The following is an 18,867-nucleotide window of genomic DNA, read 5'->3' on the forward strand; positions in this document are numbered from 1 at the left end:
ATAGGTACCGCTCCAAGCGGGAAGGTAAACACCGTTTCTGTGTGCTGCTCTGGTTTGCCAGAAGCAGCTTTGTCATGCTGGCCACATGACCTGGAAGCTGTATGCCGGCTTCCTCGGCCAGTAAAGCGAGATGAGCGCCACAACCCCAAAGTCGGTCACGACTGGACCTAATGGTCAGGGGTTAGTCCACAAATCTGGAACAATTCTTGCTACTAAAATTTCATTCATCACATCTTTCAGTGGTTGAATTAAAAAGTCCTGTAGTTTCTGATAATATTTTGCTGATAGTCCATCTGCTTTACCTATTTTGAGTTGTATTTCCACCATTGCTATAGGGGCATTTAAGTTGTTCAGGGAACTTCTAGCCTGTTTGTTTATTTTAACTGACAGCAACTCCTATATTTCCCATCAACTACTCCCTGATACTTGTAGCTGAAGATTAAACCTGGGCCTTCTGCATGCAAAATATATGATCCACAGCTGAGCTATACCCTTGAAAATACTGTGTCAGGAAACAGGGTAGTACTCTAACATCAGTAAAAATAACATTATTCTCTAAGATAGTAGTAGCAGCAGTAATAATAATAACAACAAATTTATATCCTGCTCATCTGACTAGGTTCTCCCAGCCACTCTGAGCAGCTTCCAACAAATTAAAACATAGTACAACATCAAACATAAAAAATTCCCTCAACATGGCTGCCTTCGGGAAAGAAGCATGTGCTTTCTGTTTGTGTGCATGTGCTTGTCTCTTCTAGCTATGAATTGGTCAGGTGTTCTCTTTCCTGATTGTGTGCCACCGATCTTCCCATCTTTCTAGGAGGCGGAAACGAGATGAGGACAGACATGACATTAACAAGATGAAAGGTTACACTCTGCTTTCTGAGGGCATTGATGAGATGGTGGGAATTATCTACAAACCCAAAACCAAGGAGACCCGAGAAACCTATGAAGTCTTGCTGAGCTTCATTCAGGCAGCTCTTGGAGATCAGGTGAGTGAAGATTAGCGGCATTGATTAAAGGTGCCTAATATCCCCATGTGTTCTGCTTGGTGTATGGACCAAAGAGAGTAATAATGTAAGCATATGAAACATTTTAAATTTTCTGTAGTTATACCAGCATTATGTGTTCAGTTAACTTAATTGCACAAGCCTAGCAAATAATGTAATCAGCTAACACTAAATATATATGGCTTAGCAATTAGGAACCATTTCCTTGCTTCCATGGTGGTGCTGAGATGGTTGAAATGCAAATAAATACAAGAAATAAATAATAGCAAATGGGGACATTTCTCAGAGGTGTATTTTATTTCTATTAAATGATTTTCTGGTCTTGTGTCTGTATGATGTGTCCATCATCTGAAATATTGTACCTGCTTCCCTTGGTTTCACACCATAGAAAAAACAGTGCTTATCCTGAAATAAACTCAGATATATGGAGACGTACTCTGAAATACATGTGGGACCTGTAATGAAATATTGTAGTGTAAAAGGTAAAGGACCCCTGGACATTTAAGTCCAGTCAAAGGTGACTGGGGTGTGGTGCTCATCTCACTTTTCAGGCCGAGGGAGCTAGCACTTGTCCACAGACAGCTTTTCAGGCTATGTGGCCAGCATGACTAAACTGCTACTGGCGCACTGAGGACCGTGATGAGTGCTAGAGTGCATGGAAACACCATTTACCTTCCCGCTGCAGCGGTGCCTATTTATCTGCTTATACTGGTATGCTTTAAAACTGCTAGCTTGGTAGAAGCTGGGACAGAGCAACGGCCCTGTTGTGTGGATTTGTATTGCCGACTTTCCGATCAGAAAGCCCAAGAGGCTCAGTGCTTTAGACCACAGCGCTACCCACATCCCCAAGTAATTTATGCTGTGAGATGCCCAGCCAAGGCATTTGTCCTCCCATATCCTATTTTTCTCTTCCAACTGGTAGTCAGTTTTCTGTGATGACTGGGCATACTTAATCCTCATTGACCTTTTGGGTGGAGAGGGTCATCACAGAATCATATAATTGTAGAGTTGGAAAGGATACCTACGGCCATCTAGTCCAACCCCCTGCAATGCAGGAATATCAGCTAGATCATCCATGACAGATGACCATCCAGCCTCTGCTTAAAAACCTCTCATGGAAGTCTGCTCCACTGTCAAACAGTTCGTACTGTCAGAAAGTGTAATTTTAAAAATACTTTTTATATTTCTGCAAAACTCAGCATTTTCCCAAGCTTGTTGATGCACCTCTTGTTTGCCAGTTACCCCTTTTGGCTCCAATCTTGTTGGCACTCATCACCTGAGTTGGACGCTGGAGTAAGTCAAGTCTTGTTTCTTGCAGCCCCGAGACATTCTTTGTGGAGCTGCTGATGAAGTCCTGGCTGTCCTGAAGAATGAAAAACTACGCGACAAGGAGCGACGGAAAGAAATCGATCTGCTGCTGGGACAGACGGACGACACCCGCTACCATGTGCTGGTGAACTTGGGCAAGAAGATCACAGACTATGGCGGGGACAAGGAGATCCAGAACATGGGTAGGGCATGCAGCCTCAGGACCTCTTAGCTTTTTTTGTGTTCATCCGTTAGATACTAAATTCTGTACAGAATAATAAAGGTTCTCAGAGCCACTTAAAAATTACTTCATATAATACTGTACCAGCTCTCAGGCTTACAGTCTAAAAATACATGACACAAAGGGAAAGTGGTTTGGGACAGAGGAAAAAATAAGTAAGTACAAGTTCTTAATTGAAAGTTCTTCTCATGACTAGCTAGGATGGAAAGGTTCAAGGAGAGGAGCTAAAAGTTTGAGATTCCTGCATTGCTCTCTTCCAACTCCCCATTCTATGATTCTATGACCTACGCTGATGGAGTGGCGATGAATCCCTTCTCTTCCCTCCTCTGCTGTAGCGGCTGATACCAGGTGACAGGGAGGAGGAGGTGATACCTGATACAGGTGAAGGGAGGCACAGCTGGTAGTTATAGTAGTTAAATTGTAAAGTTCCTGAATGGTTGCTATAGGTAGTAGAGAGATTGGAGAGAAGTACAGTGGTGCCTCGCTTAACGAATGCCCTGCTTAACGAAATTTCCGCTTAACGAAAGGATTTTTCGAGCGGAGGTTATCTCGCTAGACGAATTCGTTTTACGAAAAATTCGTCTAGCGAATCGCGGTTTCCCATAGGAATGCATTGAAATTCAATTAATGCGTTCCTATGGGCAAAAAAAATTCAAAAAAATTTCGATGCATTCCTATGGGATTCGCTAGACGAATTTTTCGTTATAAGAAAAGACCCGTGGAACGAATTAAATTCGTCTAGCGAGGCACCACTGTATTGTTTCCCAGTCCTGGACATCAAATAGCACTGAGATGTGAATAAGTTTGGGAGCCTCTGCTAATGTGTTCTCATGGCAGAATGTGGTGGCTGTTGGGCAGGGCAGCTCATGTTGAGGAGACACCATAGTTGACTGATGGAGCACGTGTATTACATGTTCAATCCTTGACAACTCCAGTTAGAGTTTCTTGGGTAACTCCAGTGGGGAAAATTTCCTCCTTTGAGGAGCCAATTTCAGTCAGAGTTTAATAGTAGGCTAGCTTTGTATGTTGGCTCCCAGATGCCTCCTGCATCTATTGAGGTGGCCACCATATACTGAATTCTGCTGCTTATGTGCAAACCACTTTAATGTGGGTTAGTGGTAGCATGCAAAGTTGTGACTAGTGCTTTTGAAGAGCAGAGTCACATTCTGCACAGCTGCATTACAGCTTGCTTATGAGCATGGGTCATTGCTTGCCTGCCTCCAGAGGGCACTGCTTTTCAAATAAAGCTCAGGATTCTTTCTATATAGTACATGTGACCTCTTCTAGTTACCTGATGTTGCTTGTTTCTGATTTTTGTCCTCCTTTGTAGATGACAACATTGATGAGACCTATGGAGTGAATGTGCAATTTGAGTCTGATGAAGAGGTGAGTGATTCATTTGGTGTCAATGGATATGCATATTCCAGACAAGCAGAGGATTGTGGCCCTTTTGTCTGCATGCACCCCCAAGGAGAAAGGACATTCAATTTTCTTCACGATGATGGGAGTTTGAATGTAGGCATCCAATAATCACACAGGCAATTCTCTCTCTTCCCATGTCCTTTTTCTAAGATTATCTTCCTTTCCAGTTTATGGGTGGCAGTCAGCGTTGGTCCCGTTCAGTAGATCCATTGATGTTAGTGGACATGACTAGCTTCGGTTCATTGATTTGAGTTGATCTGCTTTGAGGAGGGACTTAGTTGAATACAAGCCTGTGTTTGTGAAGTGTTGCCAACGTGTTAAAACTCTACATTTGATGTTTTTAGCATTAAAGAGACACTGGTAGCTGCAATACTACTGTTTATTATTTTGTACCGATTGACTTGATTACATGGTATTTCCTTTCTCCAAGGAGTTCAAAGCAGTCTGTATTTCTCTCCACTCCTCTCTGTTTTATCCTTCCAACAACCCTGTGAGGTAGATGAGGGTGTGAATGAATGACTGGTTGAGTGAGAATTTGAACCCTGGTAGGAGGCTATTAACATTTACATAAGTATTAGGATAATAACACTATACCTTGGAAGTCGAATTGAAGTCCGTTTGACTTCCAAAACATTCGAAAACCAAGCTCCTGCAGCCAAACGTTTGGTTTCCAAAAGAACGTTCACAAACCAGAACAATCACGTTTGTGTTTGTGGCATTCAGGAGCAAAAACAACCAGGGTGTTCGGGATCTAAGGTACGACTGTAGCAATTTATAGAATAATGTATGGGAATATCGTATACTGTACTGCATTTTTGTGCATGCATTCCTTTTATATGTATCTTTGTTCTTTCCCCCTTTTTCCTTCTTTTTTCTGTATCACTTTATTTCTTTTAATTAAAAGCACATCAATAAAATATAAATAACAAAAGAAAAGTCTGATCAGAGAACAATATAGTGGTACCTTGGTTTAAGAACAGCTTAGTTTATGAACAACTTGGATTAAGAACACTGCAAACCTGCAAGTAGGTGTTTTGGTTTGTGAACTTTGCCTTGGAAGCAGAATATGTTCCGCTTCCTGTTGAGTGTGTTCCATTTGGAAAGCACGCCTTGGTTTAAGAATGCTTTGGTTTAAGAACGGACTTCCAGAACGGATTAAGTTCGTAAACCAAGGTACCACTGTATCTCGTTCCAACTAGAGGTTTTCTTCTAGGCCTCAACTCCTGCCTCCCTTTGCTTTAATGTAACATGATCACTTCTGGTAGATTCAACAGTGGTAGTCTTTGGTTCTTCTAACAGAGATGTTAGGTGGTTAGAAGTGTTGTGATATGTCCTTGGAAAGGGCACTGAACATGAACTGTCTTGCACCAACAGGAGGGTGATGAGGATGTTTACGGTGAAGTACGGGATGAGGCTTCTGACGATGACATGGAAGGAGATGAGGCAGTGGTTCGCTGCACCCTTTCAGCCAATGTGAGTCATGCAGGGGAAAATGCAAATTTATTAGGGTGGTGACTGTCAATAGCCTGTGTGCTATTGTCCAGAATAACTTAAGAATCTCTGCCACTATGTGGATTAGGAGAACTTCCTAACTCCTTAGGGGAATATGCAGTACTGTGGAGGAAAACGCTAAGCATGTGGTCTACCTCACCAAGTTCTTCTTAAGCCTTGTGTGCTGTAAGCTTTCATGTCTGTGTGTCAAGTAAGTTGTGCAGATAATTCTGTTTCTCTTAGCTTGTGGCCTCAGGTGAACTGATGAGCTCCAAAAAGAAAGACCTGCACCCTCGAGACATTGATGCTTTCTGGCTGCAGCGGCAGCTGAGTCGCTTCTATGATGATGCCATCGTATCCCAGAAAAAAGCTGATGAAGTGCTGGAAATCTTAAAGGTGCTCTGTTTTCTTCTGTTTCTTTCTGGCTGCTTGTTTCTTTCTTTCCTGGACTGGTGCTAGCTTCTAGTGTATATTTGCACCTTAATGTGAAAAACAACAATATATTGCATGTGTGGCTTCCTCTAAGAAGGGAGGAAGAACTGGACCTACTGTGTGCCATCCTGATGTAGATCAGAATTAATTTCCCAGGTGCTCTGGCTTTTGAATTGCCTTGATTCCTGGAATTGTGCAGGTGACAACAGTGGGTCAACACACTCAGAAGAGGCAGGGATCCTTGACTGAAATGTGGGATGAGTGCCTCCCTGAGCCTCCTTCCTCAATTTAGTCTCTGCATTTTACATTTCTGCTTTCAGGTTCCTGCTTTATTTGTTCTTAATTTTTCTACTTTTACTTTGGTTCTCTTGGTAGCTCCTTTTAAGTTTTGCTTTTTCTCCAACATTTTTAAAATCTGCCCTGAATGATTGGGATCTGTAAGGCCTGTGCCAGAACCTCTCTTCCTCTAGAGACCTCAAGTCTTTCTCTGCTGAGGTGGGAGAGGAACAATAAAATCTTAGAGTTGGAAGGGACCCAAGAGTCTTGGGTCATCTAGTCCAGCCCCCTGCAATGCAGGAATCCCAGCTAAAGCATCCATAAGAGATGGCTATCCAACCTCTGCTTGAAAACTTCCAGTAGAGTGGCATTATTACTTCCCTGGATCTGGACACTATACTTCTATTAATGCAGCTTAGAATAGCATAAGCTTTTTTTGCTGCTGCATCAGACTGTTGACTCATGTTAAGCTTGTGATCCACCAAGACCCCTAGATCCTTTTCACATGTAGTGCTAGTAAGCCAGGTGTCTCCCATCCTATATTTGCATCTGGTTCTTCCTGCCTTAAGTGCCGAACCTTACATTTGTCCCTATGGAAATTCATTTTGTTAGGTTATGTCCAGTTCTCCAATCTGTTACGCTCATTTTAAATTCTGAGTCTGGCTTCTGCGTCATTAGCTACCCCTCCCAGTTTGGTATAATTGCAAATTTGATGAGCATCACCTTAATTCTTCATCCAAGTTGTTTATAAAGACATTGAAGAGAAACGGGCCCAGGACAGAACTCTGCGGCACTCCACTTGTCACTTTTTCCCAGGATGACAGTTACCTCGTTCAGTCCACATTTTACCAGCTTCCTTGTGAGAATATCATGGGGGACTTTGTCAAAAAGCTTTACTGAAATCAAGCATCTTCTTGTCAGCCATTCCTGGGGATCTGAATAACTGGAGGGAGATGTATGACACCTTTCTTAGGGGAAATGGAGAAGCAAATGAGCAATGTCCTTTGTCACCTATTTCTACTACTCCCCTTTCATGTCACCCCAGACTGCCAGCGATGACAGAGAATGTGAAAACCAGCTCGTCTTGCTTCTGGGTTTTAATACATTTGACTTCATTAAAGTGTTGAGGCAACACAGAATGATGAGTAAGTGTCTGCTATATTGTTATTATGTAGAGATCTCAAAATATTGGGTTGTCTGAAATCTTGGCATGCACAGAGAGCTTGGAGTTGTATGGAGAAATTTCTTGCCAAGCAGTTTCTTGCCTTCTATAAAAAGCAGTGCAAGTGAAATAAGCCCCCCTACCAGCCCTCTGCACATGTCAAAAGACTTGCGAGAGAGAGAGAGGTGGTGTCTTATCACATTTGCTCTAAGATATTTAGATAAGAATGGCCTAACTTGGCATGATATGAAGTACAGTGGTACCTTGGAAGTTGAATGGAATCCGTTCCGGAAGTCCATTCGACTTCCAAAACTTTCAGAAACCAAGGCGCGACGGAAGCTGCGGAAGCCCCGTCAGACGTTCAGGTTCCAAAGAATGTTCGCAAACTGCAACACTGCCTTCTGGGTTTGCCCGGGAGCCAAAACGTTAGAGTTGCAATGCGTTCGGGATCCAAGGTACTACCGTACATTGTTTCATTATTGTGTGGTTGCTTTTTGTGTATTAAATAGCAGTTGTGTGTCCACCAATCCAGATCAGGACTGTCACAGGGCATAGTGTTAAAATGCGGTTGGTTGTGTGAGTTGAGGACTGTTAATAAAAAACATGGGAGAGAGGAGACAGCAGTGCAGAATTAAAAGATGCTGCCATATTGACATATTTAAAAATTAAACTGAGCACTAAATACCTATTAGAAGAAAGATAATACAGATCCATAGGAATACAAATGCTGCACCAGATCATTTGCCTCCGGGAAGTACAGACAAAAAAGTACATTCTGTCATCACCCATTTCCTTTGTTTGCCCTTAAGGGGGATATAGATGTTTGTTTCACTGGAGTAGAATAAGATACTACAATTATTTGTGTGTCCCCCCTCCCCCCAGTCTTGTACTGTACCCTCTTGGCTAGTGCTCAGAGTGAAGCTGAGAAGGAGAGGATTATGGGGAAGATGGAATCTGACCCTGAGTTGTCAAAGTTCCTGTATCAGCTACATGAGACGGAGAAGGAAGATCTGATCCGGGTAAGGATTGGGGATGGAGGTGGGAAGGAATCTGGAGTAAAAATGCTTTAATTGTGGTGGCTTGTTATATATTTATGCCCTGAAGTCATCAGTGTGGGTTGCAATACCAGTACATCCTTGTTCCATTTTACTCCAATGATTGCTCTGTGAGGCAAATCAGACCATGGGAGAGAGTGGTCTTGGCTGATCAACTTGCTCAGGCCCTTAGTATGTTATAAGACCAAGCAGCAGTTTCAACTGTAGCCTCCCTTCCCATGATTTTACTCAGTGTGCTGGTGAGTGGATTGTATCGGATATTCCTGCTGTGTCATACTGTTTCAGAATAGTGTTGCTGAAGCTGGAGATTTTAAGCACTTAAAAATACAGTGGTACCTTGACATGTAAGGGACCCAGCTGGCGCTGTGGGTTAAACTACAGAGTCTAGGGCTTGCTGATCAGAAGGTCGGCGGTTCAAATCCCTGCAACGGGGTGAGCTACCGTTGTTTGGTCCCAGCTCCTGCCAACCTAGCAGTTCAAAAGCACATCAAAGTGCAAGTAGATAAATAGGGACCGCTCCGGCGGGAAGGTAAACGGCGTTTCCGTGCGCTGCTCTGGTTCGCCAGAAGCAGCTTTGTCATGCTGGCCACATGACCCGGAAGCTGTCTGTGGACAAACGCCGGCTCCCTTGGCCTATAGAGCGAGATGAGCGCCGCGACCCCAGAGTCGGACACGACTGGACCTGATGGTCAGGGGCCCTTTACCTTTTTACCTTGACATACAAATGCCTCGACTTCCAAAGGTTTCAACTATAGAAGTCTTTTCGCATGCGCAAAACAGGCGCTTTGACAACCGAAGACCTCGACTTATGAAGAGCGCCGCGGAATGGATCGCCTTCGTAAGTCGAGGCACCACTGTATTGTTAAACAGGCATCTCTTCCTCTTCACTTTCTCTCTATATCAGTGGTTCTCGAAGTGGGCATTACTGCCCCCCTGGGGGGGATTACCTAAAGGGGCACTAAGAGGCAAGGGGGCAGCAGGGAGGTGTTGTTGCACTGGAGGGGTAAATTACTATCCTGCTTTGAAAAGCTGGCATCAGTGGAACAAGTTCATCAGTTTTGTTGAATCAATTAAACTAAATGGTTTTAACTGGATTTTGAATAAATGTGATTAATTGTTGCTGGTTTGAATTTTTGCAAACTGCTATTCTGAAACCTTTTTTTATTTTGTAGGGTAGGGGGCACAGGGGAAGAGTTTATGGAACCAAGGGGGCAGTGGTCTGAAAATGTTTGGGAACCACTGCTCTATATTGTGAGTTTGTAACAGGACAATCCTACCAGATATGTTAACTTTGGTTCAGTGGGTTTTATGTCTTAGAAAAAAGTATTTTTTATTGTGCCTCATAGGGAATGACATACACACAATGGGCAGTGGAAAGGATGAAGGATTAGAATTACAAGCTTTTGTAGGGCAAAGTTTGAATTGGCCACACAATTTACTACAAGCTGTCAGGAGAGGAGAAAGTGCTTAGTGTATATAGGAGCTCACCTTTGTTGAGCAGTCTGATATGGATCCTTGGAACAAAAACTCGCCCTAACGTGGAGTTCGTGTCCTTCCACTTCAGGAAGAACGCTCTCGCAGGGAACGCGTCCGCCAGTCCCGCATGGACACTGACATGGAAACCATGGATCTGGATCAAGGAGGAGAGGTACTCTTGCATCGTCAAATATTCTTAGTGGGGAGGTCTGAGCTACATGTGAGGTGCTACACGAACTGGGGGGGAAATGATTCCTCATCTTAACTCCTCTGCTTGTTTATGAATGAAAGATTGGTGGGGTGGTTTTTTTAAAAGGTTTCTATGCTATCACATCTTAATTTAATGAACTATTTTTGATGGAAATTTCCACTTTGTCAATTTCAGGCATTGGCCCCTCGGCAAGTTTTAGACTTGGAGGACCTTGTGTTTGCCCAAGGCAGTCACTTCATGGCCAACAAGCGATGCCAGTTGCCAGATGGCTCTTTCCGCAGACAACGCAAAGGCTACGAGGAAGTTCATGTTCCTGCGCTGAAGCCAAAGCCCTTTGGTTCAGAAGAGGTTGATGATATGTTTTTTATTTCCCCTCTATATAGACAGCACTTGTGGCAGGGGGCTTGTGGTCTTGCCTACACCAAACACACTCATTCACAAACTAGCAACCTTGCTGGATGCCTTCAGCAATCATGAAGCCTCCTTTGCACATCCAACTGTTTCTTGGTCTCTCAGGCTGATAGCAGGTTGTATGTATATGCTAACTACTGATCTATTGTCTAGCGTCCTGTTACTTCCAAGAAGGTCCTTGTATGGACTCGGCCTCTCCTTTTTTTCCTGTTACGTATTAGAGAGACCATAGAGAAAAAAGCAGAGATTGAGATACTAGTCTAGGCTAGTGTAGACAATAGCCTGCGACTGTAAACAGAACCAAGCAGTAGCAGCAGTATTACCCCAGGAAAAGCTCCAGTTTAAAAATCCTGCACAAATGAAGTCTATACAGTAACAGCAGTCTAAACTGTTGAGGTGATCCAGTTAGGGAGGTTAGGTGGCACCATTGAGAGGGCCGTGTGACTGGAGCTTTGCTCTCAAAAAAGAAAACCTTGGCAACCTGAGAAATCCATCAAGAGCAGGCACCCCCAAACATCGGCCCTCCAGATGTTTTGGACTACAAGTCCCATCTGTCCCGACCACTGGTCCTGTTAGCTAGGGATGATGGGAGTTGTAGGCCAAAACATCTGGAGGGCCGAAGTTTGGGGATGCCTGATCAAGAGAGTCTTCTGCTGGTCCCCTCACTGGGAGAAGTGAAGTGACAGGGAACCAGGCCCTCCCTTCAGATGTCAAGGAGATAAAAAAATTACACAACTTTTAGAAGACATCTGAAGGCAACCCTGTATCGGGAGGTTTTTAATGCTTTGTTTTTATTCTGTCTTTATATATGCTGTAAACCACCCAGAGTGGCTGGTGAAACCCAGTCAGATGGTTGTGGTAGAAATAATAAAATGGTGGTGGTGCTGGTGGTCTGCTGAGGTCTTTGTTGAGCAGGTGATGTGTTAGGAATTTGGGCAAGGCTCTTTGTCCTTCCAACCACCAGGGTCATCTTGGGAAAATGGCTTTAGTATTTGCTTCCCATTTAAGATTTGTCATCCTCTTTACAACTTCACTGCTTTTATGGGCCAATGGGTGGCATAGGCTCTTTCCTCTAAAGTGACTTCAGAGTGAATTGTGGATTTGAACTGCTTCTGTTCTGACTATAAGGATTCTGCCTCATGAGTTTGTTACTGCTGGACAAAACCATTATTTCTTTTCTTATTCTCAGCAACTAGTTCCTGTTGACAAGCTCCCCAAATATGCACAGGCTGGATTTGAGGGATTCAAAACACTGAACCGGATTCAGAGCAAACTGTACCGTGCTGCACTTGAGACAGATACAAATTTGCTACTCTGTGCGCCCACAGTGAGTATCCCATTCTATGATATCAAATATGATGGATCTTTCTGTGCCTCTGCACTGTTCCTTGATTTTTGCTAGGGGAAATGTCTTTCTGGTCTCCTGTTTGAGGGGAGGGATGGGAGAGTGAGGATTTTCTTTGACACTCTCTTCATTCCAGGGTGCTGGGAAGACAAATGTGGCTTTGATGTGTATGCTGCGTGAGATTGGGAAACACATCAACCTTGATGGAACAATCAACGTGGATGACTTCAAAATCATCTACATTGCCCCTATGAGGTCTTTAGTCCAGGAAATGGTGGGCAGCTTTGGGAAGGTAAGAGGAAGCAGCAATTGGCTTGTATAAGACCTTCATCAGGTGGGAGTGGATGGAAGAGAACCTGAACTTGGAGTGGTGGTGTCCAGTGTTCTGAGGAATTTTTCCACTTGTGCTTATTAGGTGTATAAAGTACATTATTGCTACTATCATTTAAATTCATATGGCAGCCCAACAATAAAAGTATCTAGGCAACTTATAAAATAAAAGCAACCAAAATATTTTAAAAATAGAAAGATTTAAACAAGAAGGATCACTAAAAACAAGCACTGTACAAGGAATTAAACAGAAAAGTGTTTGCCAAAACAACTTGCAATGTAATAGATGCAGCATAATAGGAAAAAGTAGTGGAGGGAAGAGGAAAACAAGCAAGGTTACTTTGTTTGTGGCCATTCCACCAGTTGTTGTTTTTTTAACCATCTGTTCAAAAGGGTTGGGCCTATTAGCAGTAGTGTCCAGGCAGCCAATGGAAAGAGCTTTGTTTGTCTTGCTTCTCTCTCTTTTGGATGCCAAGAGGAAGAGTCAACACCTAATGAGAGCTGATGGAGAAAAGTGTCTAAGAGTCTGAATTGGGGACTGAATTGGATCTTTGCTTTGGGCCTATTAGTTTAAGGCAGCCTTGTCGTTCATGCTGCCTAGGGTTGCTGGGAGTTGTAGTCCAAAGCACCTGGAGAGCTCTAGGTTGCGGAAGACTGTTTTCAGGTGTGCCCCACACTCAACCACACACACTGTTGAAATTTAGAGGTAGTACTGACCTCCCTTACTGACTTGCTGTTGGGGTTTAAACAGTAATGCGTGTGGAATACTTGAAAGCACACCATGAATGCACACCTGTTATTTATAGCTGTGTTCCAATTTTCCTTCTAGCGCTTGGCCACTTATGGCATCACTGTGGCTGAGCTGACTGGGGACCACCAGTTGTGCAAGGAAGAAATAAACGCCACTCAGATAATTGTCTGCACTCCAGAGAAGTGGGACATCATCACCCGCAAAGGAGGGGAGCGTACCTATACTCAGCTGGTGCGCCTCATTATTTTGGTGAGTTGCCTTGGAAGACATGGAAATGCTGGGGATATTTGCTGGGTGGGAGAACATTTGAGACACTCAGAATTGCAACCAGCCACATGCAATGGTTTCTGGGCTCTATTGGGGATGTGTAAATGGTGTGGTACCCCCCTGAGCAAGGAGGGTAATGCTTCCTGTATTCTACAGGATGAGATCCACCTCCTGCATGACGACCGGGGCCCTGTTCTGGAAGCCTTGGTGGCCAGAGCCATTCGCAACATTGAGATGACTCAAGAAGATGTGCGGCTTATTGGGCTGAGTGCCACCCTCCCAAACTATGAGGATGTGGCTACATTCTTGAGGGTGGAGCCTACCAAAGGCTTGTTCTACTTTGATAACAGGTATGACGTGTGTGCTGTGGAGAGTCTTCTTTTTTATTTTTTATGACTTTCAGTTATGCATTTCAATAGATTTACAATCATTCTCACATTTCAAAACTCGACTTCATTCCTCCTCTTTCTGCTGTTCCTTAAATTAATTTTTATCATTTCCTGCATATTCTAAATTAACTTTTTTATTGATCTACTTTAAATACTGCATATACTCTTATGAAACTGCAGGTTATTACAATAATCCTGCCAATGTCCTTATCTGTTTACAGTTTGTTTGTAAATATTAAATAAACCATTTCCATTCTTTTATAAAAAGTTTGTTATCTTGATTTCTTATTTTTCCAGTAAATTTCACTATTTCTGCATAGTCCATAAGTTTTTGTATCCATAATCTTTCATCGGGATTTTTTCTTTCCATTTTCTGTAGTCGTATGCATGAATACATTTCTATACTGTTTAGGTAGCTCTACCTTTATAATTCTCAAATGGAAAGCTTTGGTTTTTCTACAAATGTTATTTTACATATCTTTTTCAGTTCATTATATATCATTTCCCATTAAGTTTTAATGGTGTAGTGTGGTGTAGTGGTTAAGAGCAGTAGACTCGTAATCTGGTCAACCAGGTTCACATCTCTGCTCCTCCACATGCAGCTGCTGAGTGACCTTGGGCTAGTCACACTTCTTTGAAGTCTCTCAGCCCCACTCACCTCACAGAGTGTTTGTTGTGGGGGAGGAAGGGAAAGGAGAATGTTAGCCACTTTGAGACTCCTTAGGGTAGTGATAAAGCAGGATATCAAATCCAAACTCTTCTTCTTTCTATAGCACCACCACATATACCTTTTTTTCTCTTTGCAATTTTGATTTATACATTTTTGTCAATTCACTTGGTGTTCAATACCATCTATAACATTTTCATGTAGTTTTCTCTTAAACCATAGCATGCTGTAAATTTTATATCTGTATTCTACAATCGTTCCCATGTTTCCATATCTATATTATAACCAATATCTATTGCCCAATGTATCATTGCTCATCCTTTGTCTCCCATTCCAATACTATCTTATACGTACATTTTAGACAGCACTTTGACATTACATTCCAACAGATCTCTTTCCAGTTTTGATATTTGTTCCCCAAACCCTTGTATCCTATTTTTCTTAAATATTTCATTCAAATGATTATATTGTATCCATGTTGTTCATTTTCTGATAAAACCTTAATTTGTTTCATTTAAACTCTCCTCCCTCTTGTTTTAAAAAATTTCTATAAGTTGTCCAACCTTCTATCATATTCACCCCGGAAATGCCTCAGCCCCCAGCCCCCAGCGGCAGCTAGCTGCGGTGATGGTAGACATCAAATGCTGGCTTCGCACGGGGGCGGGATGGGCACAAGCCAGGCTTATTTAAACAGCTTTGCCGAGATGGGTGCAGCCACTTGCCCCTCAGCAGAACAGTTTAAAGAAGTGGGACTCAGGAGCGGCAGCGGTTTCACTCACGATATACTGCGGGGTAAAGCCGCCATCATGCTCTGGCCCTCATACTTGTCCTGCGCGGTGTATCACTTCAGTCCTAGTCACAATCATCCAAGTGTTTCTGCACAAAGTTCTGTGTGCACCATTATTTGCTGTCTAGGTACCGTGTTTCTCATATTATAAGACACGTCTTATATTTATTTTTTCCTCAAAAAAACACACTATGGCTTATTTTCAAGGGATGTCTTTTTTCCCCCTCCTCCTCCTCCTGCCGTGGGCGGCATTGCTGCTGCGCCTATCACTATGTCTTATTTTCGGGGTATGGCTTATATTCCTTGAATGCTTAAAAATCCTGCTATGGCTTATTTTATGGGTATGTCTTAAAATATGAGAAACAGGGTAAATGACCTGTCTGTGGCTATGGAGTTTTTTGTTTAAAATGTCAAACAGAAGAAGGTGATGTGCAGTGTACAGTGGTGCCTCACTAGACGAATTTAATTCGTTCCATGGGTCTATTCTTATAACGAAAAATTCATCTAGCGAATCCCATAGGAATGCATTGATTTTTTTTGAATTTTTTTCTGCCCATAGGAATGCATTAATTGAATTTCAATGCATTCCTATGGGAAACCACGATTTGCTAGACAAATTTTTCGTAAAACGAATTCGTCTAGCGAGGCAACCTCCGCTAGAAAAATCCTTTCTTTAAGCGAAATTTTTGTCTTACAGGGCGTTTGTTAAGCGAGGCACCACTGTATTTTGTGGGGTAGATAAATATGCCTTTGCTCCTTCACTTTAGATTTTTTACCTTCCTGTTTGTCACTTATTTGATGCCTGACACTTTTTGCAGTTTCCGCCCAGTACCCCTGGAACAGACTTATGTGGGAATCACTGAGAAGAAAGCAATCAAGCGCTTCCAGATCATGAATGAGATTGTGTATGAGAAAATCATGGAGCATGCTGGGAAGAACCAGGTCGGTTCTTTCATTTCTGGGTAAATTGGGGCAGTGGGTGTGGGGAGAGGGATTGCATCTCAAAGATGCAGGGAACCAGGCAGAGGGTCTTCTCGGTAGTGGCACCCGCCCTGTGGAATGCCCTCCCACCAGATGTCAAAGACAAAAACAACTACCAGACTTTTAGAAGACATCTGAAGGCAGCCCTGTTTAGGGAAGCTTTTAATGTTTGACGGACTGCTGTATTTTAATATTTTGTTGGAAGCTGCCCAGAGTGGCTGGGGAAACCCAGCCAGATGAGCAGGATCTAAATAATAAATATTATTTTGGAAGAACAACTTGCAAGTGGGTGGAGGCATCTCTGTGCATCCCTCTTTACCTCCAGGCATCCTATTTGGCCATTGCTTTCTATCCCCTCCCCCACTTCAAAATATCATTTCTTAAGCTGTTCTTGGCTCAGGGATGTGGTGAAGTGCATCTTCTCTGGAAGAGCCATGCATTGTTGGGAATGTCGTCCTGGCTGCTGGGTAGCTTCTGATTTGGAACTGCATTATAGCCTCTGGTGTTTCTTCTATAACCCAACTGGAGTTCCTCATTCTGTTGGAACATTGACTTTATTTATTTTTATGGGCCTCTTGGTTGTAACTGCAATGAACTTAAGTGGACAAGAGTTGCAATTTTAGCATTTGGTACTTTTTGAACATACCAAGTCTGACCCAATATAACTTACTTTGACAGGTAGCAGCTTTCTGGGATTTTGCCAGTTGTCTTTCTCAGTGCTGAGTTCTTTTTAACTGGTGGTATCAGGGTTTTAGATTGTAAGCGTGAGAGCAAAGGCTGCTTTCCCTTTTTTTAGTGACTTTTAAGCTACGCTGGGAGCCTCTTCAGCTGAAGAATGCAGTAAAAATGCTTTAAATGAACAGGACCTGGAATCTTCTGCTTACAAAAACCTGTGCTGCCTCCCCTTTTTTCCTGGTCCTACAGCTGTATTTTATTGTATAGAGAAAAATAGGGTGGGCTGCCGTCTATCTGAAGCACATAGCAAGCTAATGTCATGGTATATGTGTTGAGTGCCTGTAAGCCCTTCTAAACTCCTCCCCTCTTGAGCTCAAATCCAGCTTTTCTTTGTACAGACATTTAGGAAAGAGCAGGCAGAATTATGCACATAGTGTTCATCTGTGTTTTGGGGTTCTCTCTTTCCAGCAGATGCTGCTGCTGCTTTCAGACATGTCAATACAGTCTACTCTCATACAGTAGAGGGGGAAAGGGGCTGTTTTCCTCCTTTGCCACTGTTAATTGACCCTGGTGCTCTCCATTTATTCAGAATGTGTGGTAGGGGAGAACCTCTTCTTATAAACCAAAAATCATGTTGTCTCCCTGCATGATTTTAGAACATTGATCTGAATGAACAGGGGTTTCAATCGCATCTGGAGCCTACATGCACAGAGCAAGCTCTCCATTGCAGGGCTCGCCCCTCACCCATATAGCTAGAAGAGAATGCAGGGCCAGCAAATACAGGTCTTCCCTTTTCCTCACATGATGTTTATCACATGAGGCAGAACACCTTTTGGACTTTTCAGCTTGGAATTATACTGTCCCATTTGATCCCCGCCCCCAACAGCTTGCTTTCTCATTGCATAGCTGTCATGGACTGATAACTTTGATTTCTGTTGTCTCCAATCAGGTGCTAGTGTTTGTCCATTCCAGGAAGGAGACCGGGAAAACTGCTCGAGCCATCAGGGACATGTGTCTGGAGAAAGACACCCTGGGTCTCTTCCTGCGAGAGGGCTCTGCCTCCACCGAGGTCCTGAGGACAGAAGCTGAGCAATGCAAGGTCTTTATTTCTGTATTTATTCAACCTTTATCTACCGCTTTGTCATATTTAATTTCTATAATGATTCGCAAATTAACCCACATAAATTAATACCAAAATAACCAAACCAAAAAATATTGGCAAGAAGCAGCGCAGTGATAAAATCTGTGTCAGAACCAGAAAATAAAGTGGTTTGCTTTCAAAGGCCAAGTGAAACCTTTTCTTTTCATAAGTCTTGGAAAAGGGTCCCTTCCCCTAGTGGATGGTCAACCCAGTCTCCTCATGGGATAGAATTAAGAGAAGTGTTTAACCAGAATATCTTTAGTGCTTGCTAGCATCTCTTTTCTTTCTCTAGAACAAGTTTGCATCTCTTCCTTCGCTCAGCTACAGAAAATCAGGAATCATTGGTTTTTTTTTTATGGCAATGTTGTTTTTTGCTCACAGAATTTGGAGCTTAAAGACTTGCTGCCCTATGGCTTTGCAATTCACCATGCTGGCATGACCAGAGTGGACCGAACATTGGTGGAAGATCTGTTTGCAGACAAGCACATCCAGGTATGGTAGCAGATTTCCCCCAACAAAATATTTGAGCACCCCCCCCCCCCAATTGATGGGCATTGCCATTCAAATAGTGTCCATGCATGGCATCATGTGATCAGCTATGCAAGGCCTGGCTCCCCTCCCAATATTTTATTCAAGTTGGAACCCTGCTTCCCGGTGAGGTGAAAGACAGGGAACAGGGCAAGACAACAAACAGAAGGTGGAGCTTGGGGTAGGCAGAACCCAAAGATCATGAAAAGCATAACATGCTTGACATAGAGGCACACATGAGTTGCCATGGTGGAGAGAGAGCAAGACTGGAGACTGGAGAGGGAAAGAAATAGATTCAGGGATGGAAGGCAAATGAAGAGTGAAACTAGGGGTTGGGGGAAGAGGTTAAGAGCTTTGTGGGGAGAAATAGGTTGAGGGACTGGGATGTGGGCAGAAAGAGCAAGGGTAGGGACTGGAAGGGCAGACTTGGGAGACAAAGGGGTGAGTGTGGGGAGCTATTCTTTCTCCTAGCACAGCACTGAAGCAAAACAATCTTGTCATGGTTCCCTCT

General features: G+C 43.1%; 1 protein-coding gene across 1 annotated transcript in view; it reads left to right on the top strand.

The window, feature by feature from the left end:
• SNRNP200 (small nuclear ribonucleoprotein U5 subunit 200) overlaps positions 1 to 18,867 on the top strand; it is a 48,148-nt gene that overhangs the window by 4,105 nt on the left and 25,176 nt on the right. The window contains exons 3-18 of the mRNA XM_035121076.2: positions 821 to 992; positions 2,329 to 2,521; positions 3,890 to 3,945; positions 5,356 to 5,454; positions 5,716 to 5,868; positions 7,226 to 7,325; positions 8,225 to 8,361; positions 9,962 to 10,045; positions 10,259 to 10,432; positions 11,685 to 11,822; positions 11,977 to 12,132; positions 13,000 to 13,170; positions 13,345 to 13,538; positions 15,850 to 15,973; positions 17,637 to 17,786; positions 18,210 to 18,320. Of these exons, the coding sequence (XP_034976967.1) occupies positions 821 to 992; positions 2,329 to 2,521; positions 3,890 to 3,945; positions 5,356 to 5,454; positions 5,716 to 5,868; positions 7,226 to 7,325; positions 8,225 to 8,361; positions 9,962 to 10,045; positions 10,259 to 10,432; positions 11,685 to 11,822; positions 11,977 to 12,132; positions 13,000 to 13,170; positions 13,345 to 13,538; positions 15,850 to 15,973; positions 17,637 to 17,786; positions 18,210 to 18,320 (2,212 nt within the window). The remainder of the gene's footprint in view (positions 1 to 820; positions 993 to 2,328; positions 2,522 to 3,889; positions 3,946 to 5,355; positions 5,455 to 5,715; positions 5,869 to 7,225; positions 7,326 to 8,224; positions 8,362 to 9,961; positions 10,046 to 10,258; positions 10,433 to 11,684; positions 11,823 to 11,976; positions 12,133 to 12,999; positions 13,171 to 13,344; positions 13,539 to 15,849; positions 15,974 to 17,636; positions 17,787 to 18,209; positions 18,321 to 18,867) is intronic.

The sequence above is a fragment of the Zootoca vivipara genome, chromosome 6 (assembly GCF_963506605.1).
Source record: "Zootoca vivipara chromosome 6, rZooViv1.1, whole genome shotgun sequence".
In the NCBI taxonomy this organism is placed as follows: domain Eukaryota; kingdom Metazoa; phylum Chordata; class Lepidosauria; order Squamata; family Lacertidae; genus Zootoca; species Zootoca vivipara.